The sequence below is a fragment of the Taudactylus pleione genome, unplaced genomic scaffold, assembly GCF_031769625.1.
Source record: "Taudactylus pleione unplaced genomic scaffold, aTauple2 ptg000803l, whole genome shotgun sequence".
NCBI lineage: Eukaryota > Metazoa > Chordata > Amphibia > Anura > Myobatrachidae > Taudactylus > Taudactylus pleione.
Window position 1 is genome coordinate 562,042 of NW_028285205.1, and position 12,885 is coordinate 574,926.

A 12,885-nucleotide genomic window follows, 5' to 3' on the forward strand; every position below is an offset into this window, starting at 1 on the left:
ATTCAACTGCACCCGCAGAAGCTCTTCCCATGGGCCTTTGAGAAGCTCAGAGTAGTGAGTCACACCTTACGTGATGTGCTGGGATAGGGGGGTGCTGAGCTGGGTGAGGGCCAGCACAGAGAGACCACACTCCTTACATGAGGTCACACCACTTTTCAGGATCACACGGGGGGAGGGGAGTCACCCAAAATCTTGACTAGGGCACTAATTTGGCTAGGACCTGCTCTGGTCGGTGCATATCTCATCTAAACAAGAGGAAGATGTCTGCTCTTCCTACCTTTATATAGTCTGGCAACTTGACCTTATTGGCTGGCTGTACTGCAAATAACACTATCCCTTAAACTACCTTCCTCACCAGTCTAATCTCACAACTAAAACGCACATTTCATAAATAACCCAGGGTTTGATATAGCCTCACACACTAATTAAGTATTCAGCTCCTTAAACTGTCCTTTCACATACTGTGTTAGATGAATGACAGTTTGAAGCTGATTAGTTGCTTTGCGCAACTTCTCCACTTTATCTCTTTCCAAGATACATCTCCCCTCTAGTATGGTCAGACGAAATGTACCTCTCAGTCTCCTCCTTTGTGAATCAATACAGATAATCACTTTTTCTATTGTAACTTACAGCTGTCTTGGACAATAGAAAAGCTGCTGTCCCTCTCACTTGGGATATGCCAACAAAAAAGGGAGGGGTACTGGGTGGTTGCACTTATGCCTCCAGGGTGCCTTTAAAACACATAACTTATGCAATTATTGTAAACATCACATAGGATTAAACATACAGCGTTAATCAGTTTCCCAAAGATAACCAAATAATTACAGCTAGTCCACGTTATAGAACTCTGGACCTTTCTGGGGTGAACATAGGGGTACCTGGCATGAGAATCTAGTTTAATGTTAAACAGCTACCATATACAGTATTAGTGTGCCACAATGCAAGTATAGAGCTGGTTACACGTAGGCACTGACATGAAGTGCCCATCATTCAGACTATTCTATGTGTGACTGAACAAGTGTGTCATGTTTGATCCTAGTAAAGGTGACACACTTGTGGAATATCTGCACACATGGGACTATATACTCATACAGTATACAGAAGAAGAGAGAAACATAATGTTAGTGTAGTAGCCAAGGCTGTAGTGATGTAACCAGACAGCTGTCCCATGGGGTAAACTTTGGGGGCAGCAAAATTAAGGGAACTGTTTAAAAAAATTATCGTGATGAAAGTATGAACAGTATTTTGCTTGTTAATGGATCTAAAATGCTTTAAAACTACAATATTTTTTTAAAGTGCACATAAATCATATTCAAATGTTTTTCTCACCTAAGGCAGCAGATCAGCTGGGGATACCTTTGAGCAGTGGATACAGAATAACTTATGTTAACAAACTGAGTGAGTGGTCTTAGGAAAATGGGTACTACAGAAGCTAATACCTCTATACACTACTCATACAGTATAGGGGAATCCATACAGCACAATGTTTGTTATTTATTATAAAGAGATTATTGTTTTATTGGGGTTTTTTTTGTAATGCTTCACTATATGGAATTTTATATGCTTCATAGAAACATTTTGAGGTGAATTCCCAAATGTTTTTTTTCTATCAATTTCGCTAAAACAGAACTATTTTGCAGTGATATTCAGAAATACATTTTTTATAATTTATTTGTTATTATTTAAATCTTGATGAGATAGACATTGCTGAATCGTTTTTAGTTTATACATACATTTTTATACTGCAAAAAAATATTATAACACAGAAGTCCATTACTGCTACTTTTTAAAGTACTGATGATATTTGTAAAATCCTAAAAATTTTGAGAATGCCACATTAAACAAAAGTTTTTTCGTTTTTGTTTAAACCCTCAACTTTTACACACAGCATACTACATAAGGACTTTAATTTACACATATAAGTATGGTTACTGTAGGCCCAAGGATGGTTCACCTGTGACAATCTACAAGATACATTTTTGCATATTTGCCATATATTTAAGTTAAGGTGATTATTTGGGGGTTAATCCAATTAGGAGTGAAGGGGGAAAGTTGCCATTAGAATGGCATAGAAACGCTGGCAAAGGCACAACAATTTGCCCTCCTCGAGTACTGATCTCACCCTGTATTCACACAATTTCTCGCAGCACTGCAGGCTGCCAACAGAAATATGTGAGGTACCGGAAGTGTGGCATACAGCGGCACTTACACGCAGGGGCAAGAATATCGCCCCTAATTGGATTGACCCCTTGGAGTCGTTTTCAAATTTTACAAATCTGCATCAAATTTGTTCCAGACATTTTAACTGTTTTAATTAAGACTGTATCACCAGAACTTTGCACCTCTGTAAACTGCTCTGTTCCCCTACGACATCTCTAAATGTCATGAAGATCACACAAAACTGCAACTTCCAACATTCATTGTCCATAGTCTTGAGATGCACTATCAACTTGAGGCCACTGGGCAGGAATAGTATTTGGATTTTTACAAAGAAGAGCTGTCAGAATATTTGAACAAACTAATGATATCCAGAGACAAAATATGCCTCTTTTTGAATAATTTATATGAATGTTTTATAAATATGCCATCAGATCATGTAACCCAAATAACCAGCATCCTTTACAGCATTTCATATTTTTTCACATATGCAGTAGATCTGCCGAGACTGAACCGGTTCATTCGTTAACGAGATCACTTCATTTTTTAGTCTTTGCAGGGACAGGCTGCTAGCTTAATATATCATTTAGTGTAGTGGCTGCCACTTCATTCCTGAAGTATCTCCAACAGGTCATGTTTTCAGGATTCATGTCTGTGGAAACAGGTGGGATAACGACAGGCTCAAAAAACATTTTTTATTCAACTGTGCATGATTAAAGAAACACTGAAAACATGAACTGTTATAGGTACTTGAGTTTAAGAGCTGAAAACCATGTATTGCATGAGGGAAACTCTCCTGCTATCCAGGCTAAATAGTGAGCCTCTAATTCTGACTGTACATTTTCACCTACAATATGGTCTATTGATCTGACCATAATTATGAATTTCCTTTGAAAACCATTAAAGATGCCATTTCCATTTCTTCTACTTTAATAAGGTTTATGTTACTGCTTTAACAATCTTATCTATCATTGGTGGCTAGTGGGCAGTGGTTATAATTCTGTAGTGCTGCATATCGCAGTGATACATAAAGTTGCACTGCCATCTAATGCTATTTATCATGTCTGGGTAGTTAGACGAACCCTGCTGAAGGCTGCAGTGAAATCGGGAAGGGAATATTTACTTGTTTGTTTATCTATTGTTGGCGCATGCGCATAGTGATGTAACGAGCAGCGAGTGATCTAGCAGAGACTCTCATAGAGATCAAGTCCGGGTCCCAGCAATTTTCAGAGGCCGTGGCATAATCTCAGGAGGCATGGCCATGACCCCATTATGTAAAAAAGAAAAATATTATTGCAGCACCACTTAGCACTGATCAGCAGGGCACTGTGTGCCCCTCAGCCAGGGGAAAATCTAGGGGGAGGGGGCGTGATCAGTGTGATCATTCCCCCCCATCCCCACACAAGCAGGGGAGACAGCAGCCTCTCTAGCCTTACTGCAACCCAGCTCTGGGGAGAGAGGGAGGAGGCGGTGTTGGACTTGGGCCCCTCCAACAAACCCAGGCCCAAGTAATTAGTACCCGCCCCCCTATTAGCACTTCTGCTGTTAGTACTGCATCCCATGTAAAAGGGAACACAATGCAGAGATGGCATTAGTTTTCTGTGAAAAGCAATGTTTTTTTCACCACTGACGAGTTGAAGTCTGTCACCATCCCAATAGAGACAGTGAACAACATTAACTAAGTTAACATCTTTGATTTCTTCAGAATTATCCCTTTGTTAAACTGGACAAAGTGCTTGATAAATTGATACCTTAATATCTAGTTCTTTTTTACAAAGTTCCTCATTGATGTAAATGGATTCTGTAAAACTGAGAGGTCAGAGGCAAAGCAGGGCAAAATTCTGCCACCCCTGTTCCTGAACTGTCACAATGTCACAACAAGGGGGTGGGGCCACCGGGATCAGGAATGAGCTAAGAGCTCAGAACATCCTAAGGATACTCCAGTTGGTTTTCTAGGCTGCAGGGTGCCATTCAAAAAACACCTGTCACCTACTCACAGAGGAAGCAGCCATTCCTTGGACTGAAACATTATACAATGGAATAATTCATTATTTAATGTTCAATTTAAACAAACATTTTTTTATGAATGTTGGTTCAGTCCATAGAATTTACTGTCTCCACTGAGTGAAGGTGCCAGCTCATCACAGCGGTGTGAGGCAGGGAATACACACTGTACTTATATATACAATTATGTTATTCTTCATAATCTATAGCAATTGCAAACTATTCAATATTTTTCATATTTTATTGCCGAAACATAAACGTGCAGTTGTTATATGATCCAAAAAGATACAGGAGTTTTTTTTTTAGCTTAGCCAATATTGTAAACTAGATTCCAGGGACATTTAGAAGCTGCACTGTGATAGGCAAAGTAGGTCTGTAGGTAGTGTGATATATGATTTTGATGTAACCAGGAGCACTACAATCCCCATCATGTCAAGTTTTCTGAATTTCATTATAGCATATTCAATACATTTTAAATTATGAAGCCAAGACAACACAAATAGATGAGAAACATTGTACATAACATGTAGAAGAAGAGGAATTTTAAAAGGGACATTTCTATGGACAAATGTCTACTATTTGGGATTGTTACTGGAAATTAGGAACAGTTGGAACTAGTATAAGGAGAGCTGAAGTGCATGAGATCACATGTTCTGTACCACACAAAGAGCTGGGTTAAGGTTTTGTTGGGTTGAACTATAAAATCATAGATGCACCACGTCTAATGAACAAAATACTTAAATAGCACAAGCAACTTTGTATAATCCTCTTTATATAGCATAATCAGTATTGTATAATGCTCTGTTAATACTGTATGTTAGATTGGGTGCCTAGCGCTTACCACAAGTTATAGGATTGCACAAAGGCTATTAAGGACCATCAGCAGTAATCTCCCAACCTCATTTACCATTGCATCTCTTACTGATTCTCTAATGATTATCGGGTGTAGGGGTCACTTTGGAACCACATGCAGTGATATTGGGCCAATTACCATAATTTCACCGTAGACCCCTAAGTGTGTGGCCAACATCAGTGTATGACAGACTTGGAATAGCTCACAAAATACTTACAATATAATTACCTCTATCCAACATTTTAATGACCATTATACAAAACAGAGAGCTTCTTAGTAATTACAACATAATACAGAGAGCATCTCAGTGACCAATGTATAGTACAATGTAGAAAGTACCAAAATAAATCAAAGAGATCACCTTAATGATCAATACACAATATAGAGACAATTCTAGTGACTAATTAATAATATTATGCACCATTCATTGTGTTGGGATTTCTTAATATGCTCATTGGTGAATGGTTGGAACTATCTATAGATTGTAAGCTTGTGAACAGGGCCCTCTTACCTCTTTGTCTGTCTGTTATTATCCAGTCTTGATTTATTACTGTTTCTTTCCCAAATGTAAAGCAAAATGGATATGCTGGCGCTACATAAGTAATGGTGCACTTTGCAGGCCCCGCTCCCAACCGGTGACGTCACAAAAGGGGACTGTGATGGTGGCAGTAGAAGTATGGAGAGCTGCCCAGATGCTCCGGGGGGCTTACACACTGCAGGGTGCATGTCCATGCACTGTAGCTGCACTACCGGTCATAGAGTGCCATTCAAGGCATCCTGTTAGCTAAATGCAGGGACCGTGGCGCAGTGACCAGTACAATTACTTATACAGATGTGTTCTTATACACCTAGACTCAATACACCATGCATCGTGTCTTTTTCATTTCTTCTTCAGTGTTGTGAGATGGATTGTTGTGTTCATTTGTGATGCATTTTTGGGCAAAGAAGAGGCTCGGCGCAAGCTGAGTCAGACCGGACCTGGAGCGCCAAGAAGGGCTGTTTGACATGACTGCAGCAATAGTGTACGGGAACACATATGTATAGTGCCAGCATATTCCTTTGCACTTTACATTTGAAAAACAGTAATAAAACAAGACTGTGGGTGGGATGTATCAAGCATCGCTTTTTGAATGTGATACATCCCCCTACTTACTGCAAGCATAGTGGCGTTTATTAACGCCACCTGCATGTAGATTTGTGATTCCATCTGCAACGTACAGGTGCTCTGATAATAGCTGTACTTTGCGGTTTGAGGACTTCTGGGTTAATGACCGTTAGTACATCCTGCTCTGGGTAAGAACAGACAATGAGGTAAGAGGGCCGTGCTCACAAGCTTACAATCTAATGAAATTGATTTGTCCACAATAGTTGAAGTCATTGCCCATTATCTTATCAGTGTTTGCTTAGTGAAGCACAAATACACTACTGTCATTTGTTCACTTTTAATGAAGTTCATTACCATTGTACAGTTAGTTTTATTAATATATATTTCAAAAGAATCAACCCCTCCTTCGTCGTTATATAGCGTTTTATAGCTTGATGGATCTGCCTGAACATATGCACCTACATGCTCTTTTTATTGCCATTTTCCTATGAATGTTTGATGTGCAAATCCATAATTCTCTAAATATTCCCCTAAATCACTGTTCACACATACATACAGTATTAGCAACATACACTAAGCTTTTCATGAATAACTTGTATTCTTTTGCACCCACCATCAATAATTTACTGACAGTCAAAACTTTGTGAAATCTCTGCATATCAGCAAGGAAACACTAAAAACTAAATGTAGGAATACTAAATTATGCCTAGGTTTCCTAAAAGCATAGCTTTTGGGGCTAAATATACTTATGGGGATGTTGTTTCAAATTTAGTTATGTACCCCTTATTGTCAATTCTTTCAGGGTTTTTTTCATATATTTTAGTTGACTAATCTATGGAAACATCTGTGAGACTCCTGAATTAGGGTGAGACCTCCTGGCCTCCCAAGAGATTAGACACATTTTCAGGAGAGCGGTGGTTTGATAAATGACGAAACATAACCCACCTCAGACATACTTAGTACTTGAGTCATCATGACACCCCTGCTGCTAAGTCTTACTGAATTGTCAAGGCTTCATGGTGTGATTGGCCCACTCGCCATTTACTTCACCCTCGCATTTCCCAGAAGCGAGGTAGGAAAAGAAGGCAAGTATGATTTTAGAATTACAAAATTAACATGTCAGTAAAAAAGTGAACAGTAAAATGCTTAATGAATACACATTTTCAAAGGTTGCAAAGGGAAAGTATAGAGAGTGCAGCTTTCGTAGGACAAATGCGCCTGTGGATGAGCCCTTAGTCACTTATAATTGTGAAGCTTAAACGGATCAGTAGCTTATTTCCTGGCATCAAAACCTATGTTTTTATGCTGTATCACTAAGCTACTTTACAATAGTCACTTATAGTACATGTGCCTAAATGGAACCAAGACTAGAGCTGACTATAGGAGCACTCTCTTCCAATTGTTGAAACTACAAGCACTAAGACACTCAGCACGAGAGCACTGGTGAACATTTGACTTTAAAAGGCACTTGCAGAAATTCACCACTCAGTAGTAAAAAGGCACATAAAAGTTATGACACTGTCATTGTGTATTTTTCTATGTTAGAGGCATAAAGTATGAGATTTATACACATATAGGAATTCAAAGCAAACCGCAGCCTTTTAAAGTCTATGTGGGACTGTAACCTGAGATGAACATTCAAACATGAGACAGAAAGCCTCATAAAAAAATTGGTTCAGTCTACGACTGAAAATCTCCTGCAGCCTGTGGGCTTACTTGTTGCGCTGGCTGTGTATAGCGTGGCACTAAATGGGTTAACGGGTGAATGTAAATCATTATACCACACATGCAATTTGTAGCAAGTGCGGTAAGTATTTCATCCTGAATTAAATAATAATTATGGCTTAAGGGAGGCAATTATTGGAAAACTACAGTACAAAAATACTTTGGCTTTATAGCAAATGAAATCAGGTGTAGTTCATGCAGATAGAACTAATTGGCAATTGTATTATCTTGAAGTAAAAAGATTGTGCAAAATTGTGTTCTTTTTGTTTTACTAAATGTAATTCAGTATTAAAATGTATTAAATTAAGTCATGTTTCTTTTTAAAACATGTTTTGTATTATGCTCTGATTCTATTATTCTGTTATGCATGGAGAGGTTTTAGTCACCAACAATGTTTTCATCCCTATAAATGGATGTGCATCATCATGATATATAACACCTACACCCACAATATACAAACAATGTATTTAGCTAATGATATACTGTACTTAATAGTAGATTTACATTTACATCATAGAATAATAGTACTTTCATAACAGTTTTATATAAGAAATTAGTAATATTTTTAAAACTTTCCAAAGAATATTCACCCAGTTTATCGTTTGTGCGCCATATATCTCACATTTACCTAGTAGAATTATTACCCCTGACATTTTTTTTAACATATCCCTTCGTACTTCAATGGCACCACATATAAGAATTAATTGCCAGCATTGTCACCTATACCTTATAAATTCTACAAATGTGAAATTAATAGAAACAACGTGGAAGGCAAAAGCAAAACCGGAAGGTTGTAACGCTGGAGTTTTGCACCTCTGTGAAATGGCCTGTTCCACCACGAAATTTGATTTGTGCAAAATTCCGCTCAGCTCTAGGTTATTATTTATACATACAGTATGTTGGTAATACCTTCTTGCCTATAGATCTCTCTGTTTAAAACATACACATATCTTGCACATGACACCAACACTTTTAATCCATTTAAAAATTCAGGATTGACATCCTCTCCTACAGAGTGATATAGAATGCAGAACACATTGTCTACAGACACACGGTACCTGCTCATATACAACTGCAAACAGTTTAGTAAAACAAAGACAGAGCGCCACAGTCCTGACAGGTGTCTGTCATTCATAAATCTCTTTATCTCTTCTTACTGATGGATATATTTAGGACACTCCCTCAGTATTAACACACATCACTGCACGATCAAGAGGAAACAGCATAGATTAAACACAAACCCACATGTCACACCTCCCTGTTACATAAAAAGGGTGAGAGTGAACACTGTAGTCAGCCTTTCTAGAGATTGCCATATGCACTATTTGAGACTGCTGGATGTAAATTGTTTAATGTCAGGTAGGCTCTAGGGAGCTGCTGCCAGCAAAGGAATTAATGCTCCCTTTTAAGTAGTGTGATTAATGCAAAATGAATGCTCTAAGCCACACTGGTTGTAAAGGACCCTGTAGCATGTGCATGCTCCTGCAGACCATATGTACTAAGACAAAGGTACTAAAAGTCACTGACATGCTATGTACTGTATATAATGCTGATAAACAGACACAAGTCCATCAACTCCAAAATAACATGTTCTAACAATAACTGTACTGCTGTTCCAGAATGAGAATTGCAGCTTAGCATATTGTGGTTGCAGCAAACATATTAAGATACAGTAAATAAATAAGGAAAAAACCACTTACGCCAAGTCGACGGCTTCGTATCTTTACATAGCCCTGCTTGACAATGTCATTAAAATTTGAACCCATCCCCAGCAAGCAGCAGATGGAGCCAGGAAGTAAAAGTTGAGAGGATGGATATAAGCCAGATGTTAGAAGAGGTGGGGAAGGCACATCAGATTCTCCCAGGGACCGGCTGCATTCTCCCTTCCTTTTAAATCCACTTTGGAGAGAAAAGTGAGATGTAATGTGAGGCAGAGAGAACTAATGAGACTGGAGCAGCAGCAGCATCAGCTGATAGATCTGGCTGGCTACATTGTGGACTGTACCACTCTGCTGCAAGTTGCTGTGATGCAGGGGGAAGACATCTCACATTGTGATACCCAGCCCACCATTCCCAAGCAGGAGCCATATCAGCATCCTCCCTGCTCTGCACACAGTGTGGGCAGCAGTGAGGGAGAGCAAACACTCTACTGCTCTGATTAGCATACAGGCAAAGCAAACAATAGCATCCTATGTATCTTTCCCAAAGGTCACTGCAGAATTACTTACACTGTAGCTCCTGTAAATCCTTCTGGTATAGCAGTAGCACATATTGCAGTCTCTATCAATGAGGTTCTGTTGTGGCCGTCTCAGTGATATTTAAGGAGGCAGACAGATACTGTTGCCTTGTGTGGTGGTAATTACAAAACATTTTCAGATAATAGAATAATTTTGTACACACACACACACACATATACAATTTATAAATATATATATATATTATATGATACACATATTGTATGTGTAATGCAATATATATTTAATACAATATGTGTATATATATATATATATATATATATATGTCTGTACACATGAGCACTCTTCTTAATGAAGCTTAAAAATATTTGAAGCTTAAAAATATTTGATTTATTATTGAAACATCTTCAGACAATCCATAATATTGGTCAAAGTGCAGTACTTATCTAGTCACTGTCATGGACTAAGCATCCAACATCGATTTTAATTCAGGTCCGGTCATTATATATATAATGGTTTGTTATTGAGATATAAATATATATTACAGTCATGGACATTGAGGTTTTAGGTACAAAATACAGCCAGTGGTATGCAAAGACAAGCAAAACAGTGTTCCAGGTAAAAATCACTGGCAGGAATGTCACTTTGCAAATGTTCAGGAAGTGACTGGGTCCCATAAAGAGCTGTTACGGTGTAATTCCTGGTTTCTAATTATGTTTAGATTTTAAGAACATATTAGTATATCTGTTAAAGTATTGGTGAAAATGAGCAAATGTTCTGCAGGTTTTTAAAGCCCTGCACAAAAGGACTAGCTGACATCATGTCAGTGATTCTCTCGTTAACACAGGTTAGAGTGTTGACAAGGACAAGGCTGAAGATCACTCTGTCATGCTGATTGAGGTAGAATAACAGACTGGAAGCTTGAAATCATTGTTCTTCCTCTGTTAACCATGGTTACCTGCAAGGAAACACATGCAGTCATCATTACTTTGCACAAAAATGGCTTCACAGGCAAGGATATTGCTGCTAGTAAATCAACTATTTATCGAATCATCAAGAACTTCAAGGAGAGAGGTTCAATAGTTGTGAAGAAAGCTTTAGGGCGCCCAAGAACGTCCAGCAAGCACCAGGACCATCTCCTAAAGTTGATTCAGGGACAGACAGATACTCTGCAAAAGGTACAGGGATTGGACTGTAAAGGACTGGGGTAAAGTTATTTTCTCTGATGATTCCCCTTTCAGATTGTTTGGGGCATCTGGAAAAATGCTTGTCCGGAGAAGAAAAGGTGAGCGCTGGCATCAGTCCTGTGTCATGCCATTCATGTGTGGGGTTGCTTCTCAGCCAAGGGAGTGGGATCACTCACAATTTTGCCTAAGAACACAGCCATGAATAAAGAATGGTACCAAAACATCTTCCAAGATCAACTTCTCCCAACCATCCAAGAACAGTTTGGTGATGAACAATGCCTTTTCCAGCATGATGGAGCACCTTGCCATAAGGCAAAAGTGATAACTAAGTGGCTCGGGGAACAAAACATCAAAATTTTGGGTACATTGCCAGGAAACTCCCCAGACCTTAATCCCATTGAGAACTTGTGGTCAATCCTCAAGAGGTGGGTGGACAAACAAAAACCCAAAAATTCTGACAAACTCCAAGCATTGATTAGGCAAGAATGGGCGGCCATCAGTCAGTATGTTCCCCAGAAGTTGATTGACAGCATGCCAGGGCTAATTGCAGAGGTCTTGAAAAAGAAGGGTCAACACTGCAAATATTTACTCTTTGCATAAACTTAATGTAATTGTCAATAAAAGCCTTTGACACTTATGAAATGCTTGTAATTTACATCAGTATACCATGGTAACATCTGACAAAAAGGTCTAAAACACTGAAGCAGCAAACTTTGTGATAACCAATACTTGTGTCATTCTCAGAACTTTTGGCCATGGCTGTGCTAAACACTTTATTCAAACAGGTTTTATTCCGCAGCAAAAAAAGCATTGTGAAGCCGACATTTCGGTCTCAAAGAGACCTTTTTCCAGACAACCATCACAGACCAGCAGTAAAGCGGCTAAATATATATATATATATATATATATATATATATACTCACTTTTTTGTAGGAAAAAAAGCAACATAGATCCAGCACTCAAATTTAGTAGATTTATTGTGAAGATCGCATATGAAAAATACAGCGTCCAATAGTCAGCAGCAGCAGCCCGCCCGACGACTGTTTCAACCAAGTCCTTATTGGTATTCCTCAGGGGCTAATGGTGCACAGTGTCCCTGCTTGTATTTATCACAAAAAAAAGGCTCCAAACAATTTCAATCATTGCCCATACTGACATCTCCTGGCCAAGCCCCCTAGTGGCTCATTGGTTGCCGGGTGTCATGTGTGTGGGCAGAGTCAACAATGTAAACAAACAGCCCCGTGTGTATCCAGACACCAGGACACTGGTGCACGGGCAGTCACGCTGATGCACAGCACAGCCCAAGTGTCACAACACCTATCACTGCCAGGCATGCGACACTAGATGGCATGTGGCCATCTGTGCGGGGCAGCACAGGTGATGGTAGATCTATAGAAAATAGATACTGTATGGGTATATAATAACAGGTGATCACTGAAGACATGTAAAAATGCCATAATATGAAGTGATAGTGTAAAGTAAGCGGTCACTCATTGTACCTTATAAATAACCCTATTAAGGGCACACTAAAACCCCAGGTGTGAAATGAAAATCAGGTGGGTTTAAAAGAAGTGTGTGCACATATGGCACCATGCATATAGTCAACCCATGACAGCACATGGGTGAATTAAGCTGAGTGTGTGAAAATGGAATACTTGC

The 12,885-nt window shown here is 39.0% G+C and overlaps 1 protein-coding gene across 1 annotated transcript in view; it reads right to left on the reverse strand.

The window, feature by feature from the left end:
- Window positions 1-9,818, reverse strand: part of DOK5 (docking protein 5) — a 244,682-nt gene extending 234,864 nt beyond the window's left edge. Inside the window, exon 1 of the mRNA XM_088458026.1 lies at window positions 9,545-9,818. Within this exon, the coding sequence (XP_088314152.1) occupies window positions 9,545-9,610 (66 nt within the window). The 5' untranslated portion in view covers window positions 9,611-9,818. The remainder of the gene's footprint in view (window positions 1-9,544) is intronic.
- Window positions 9,819-12,885: the final 3,067 nt, after the last annotated feature.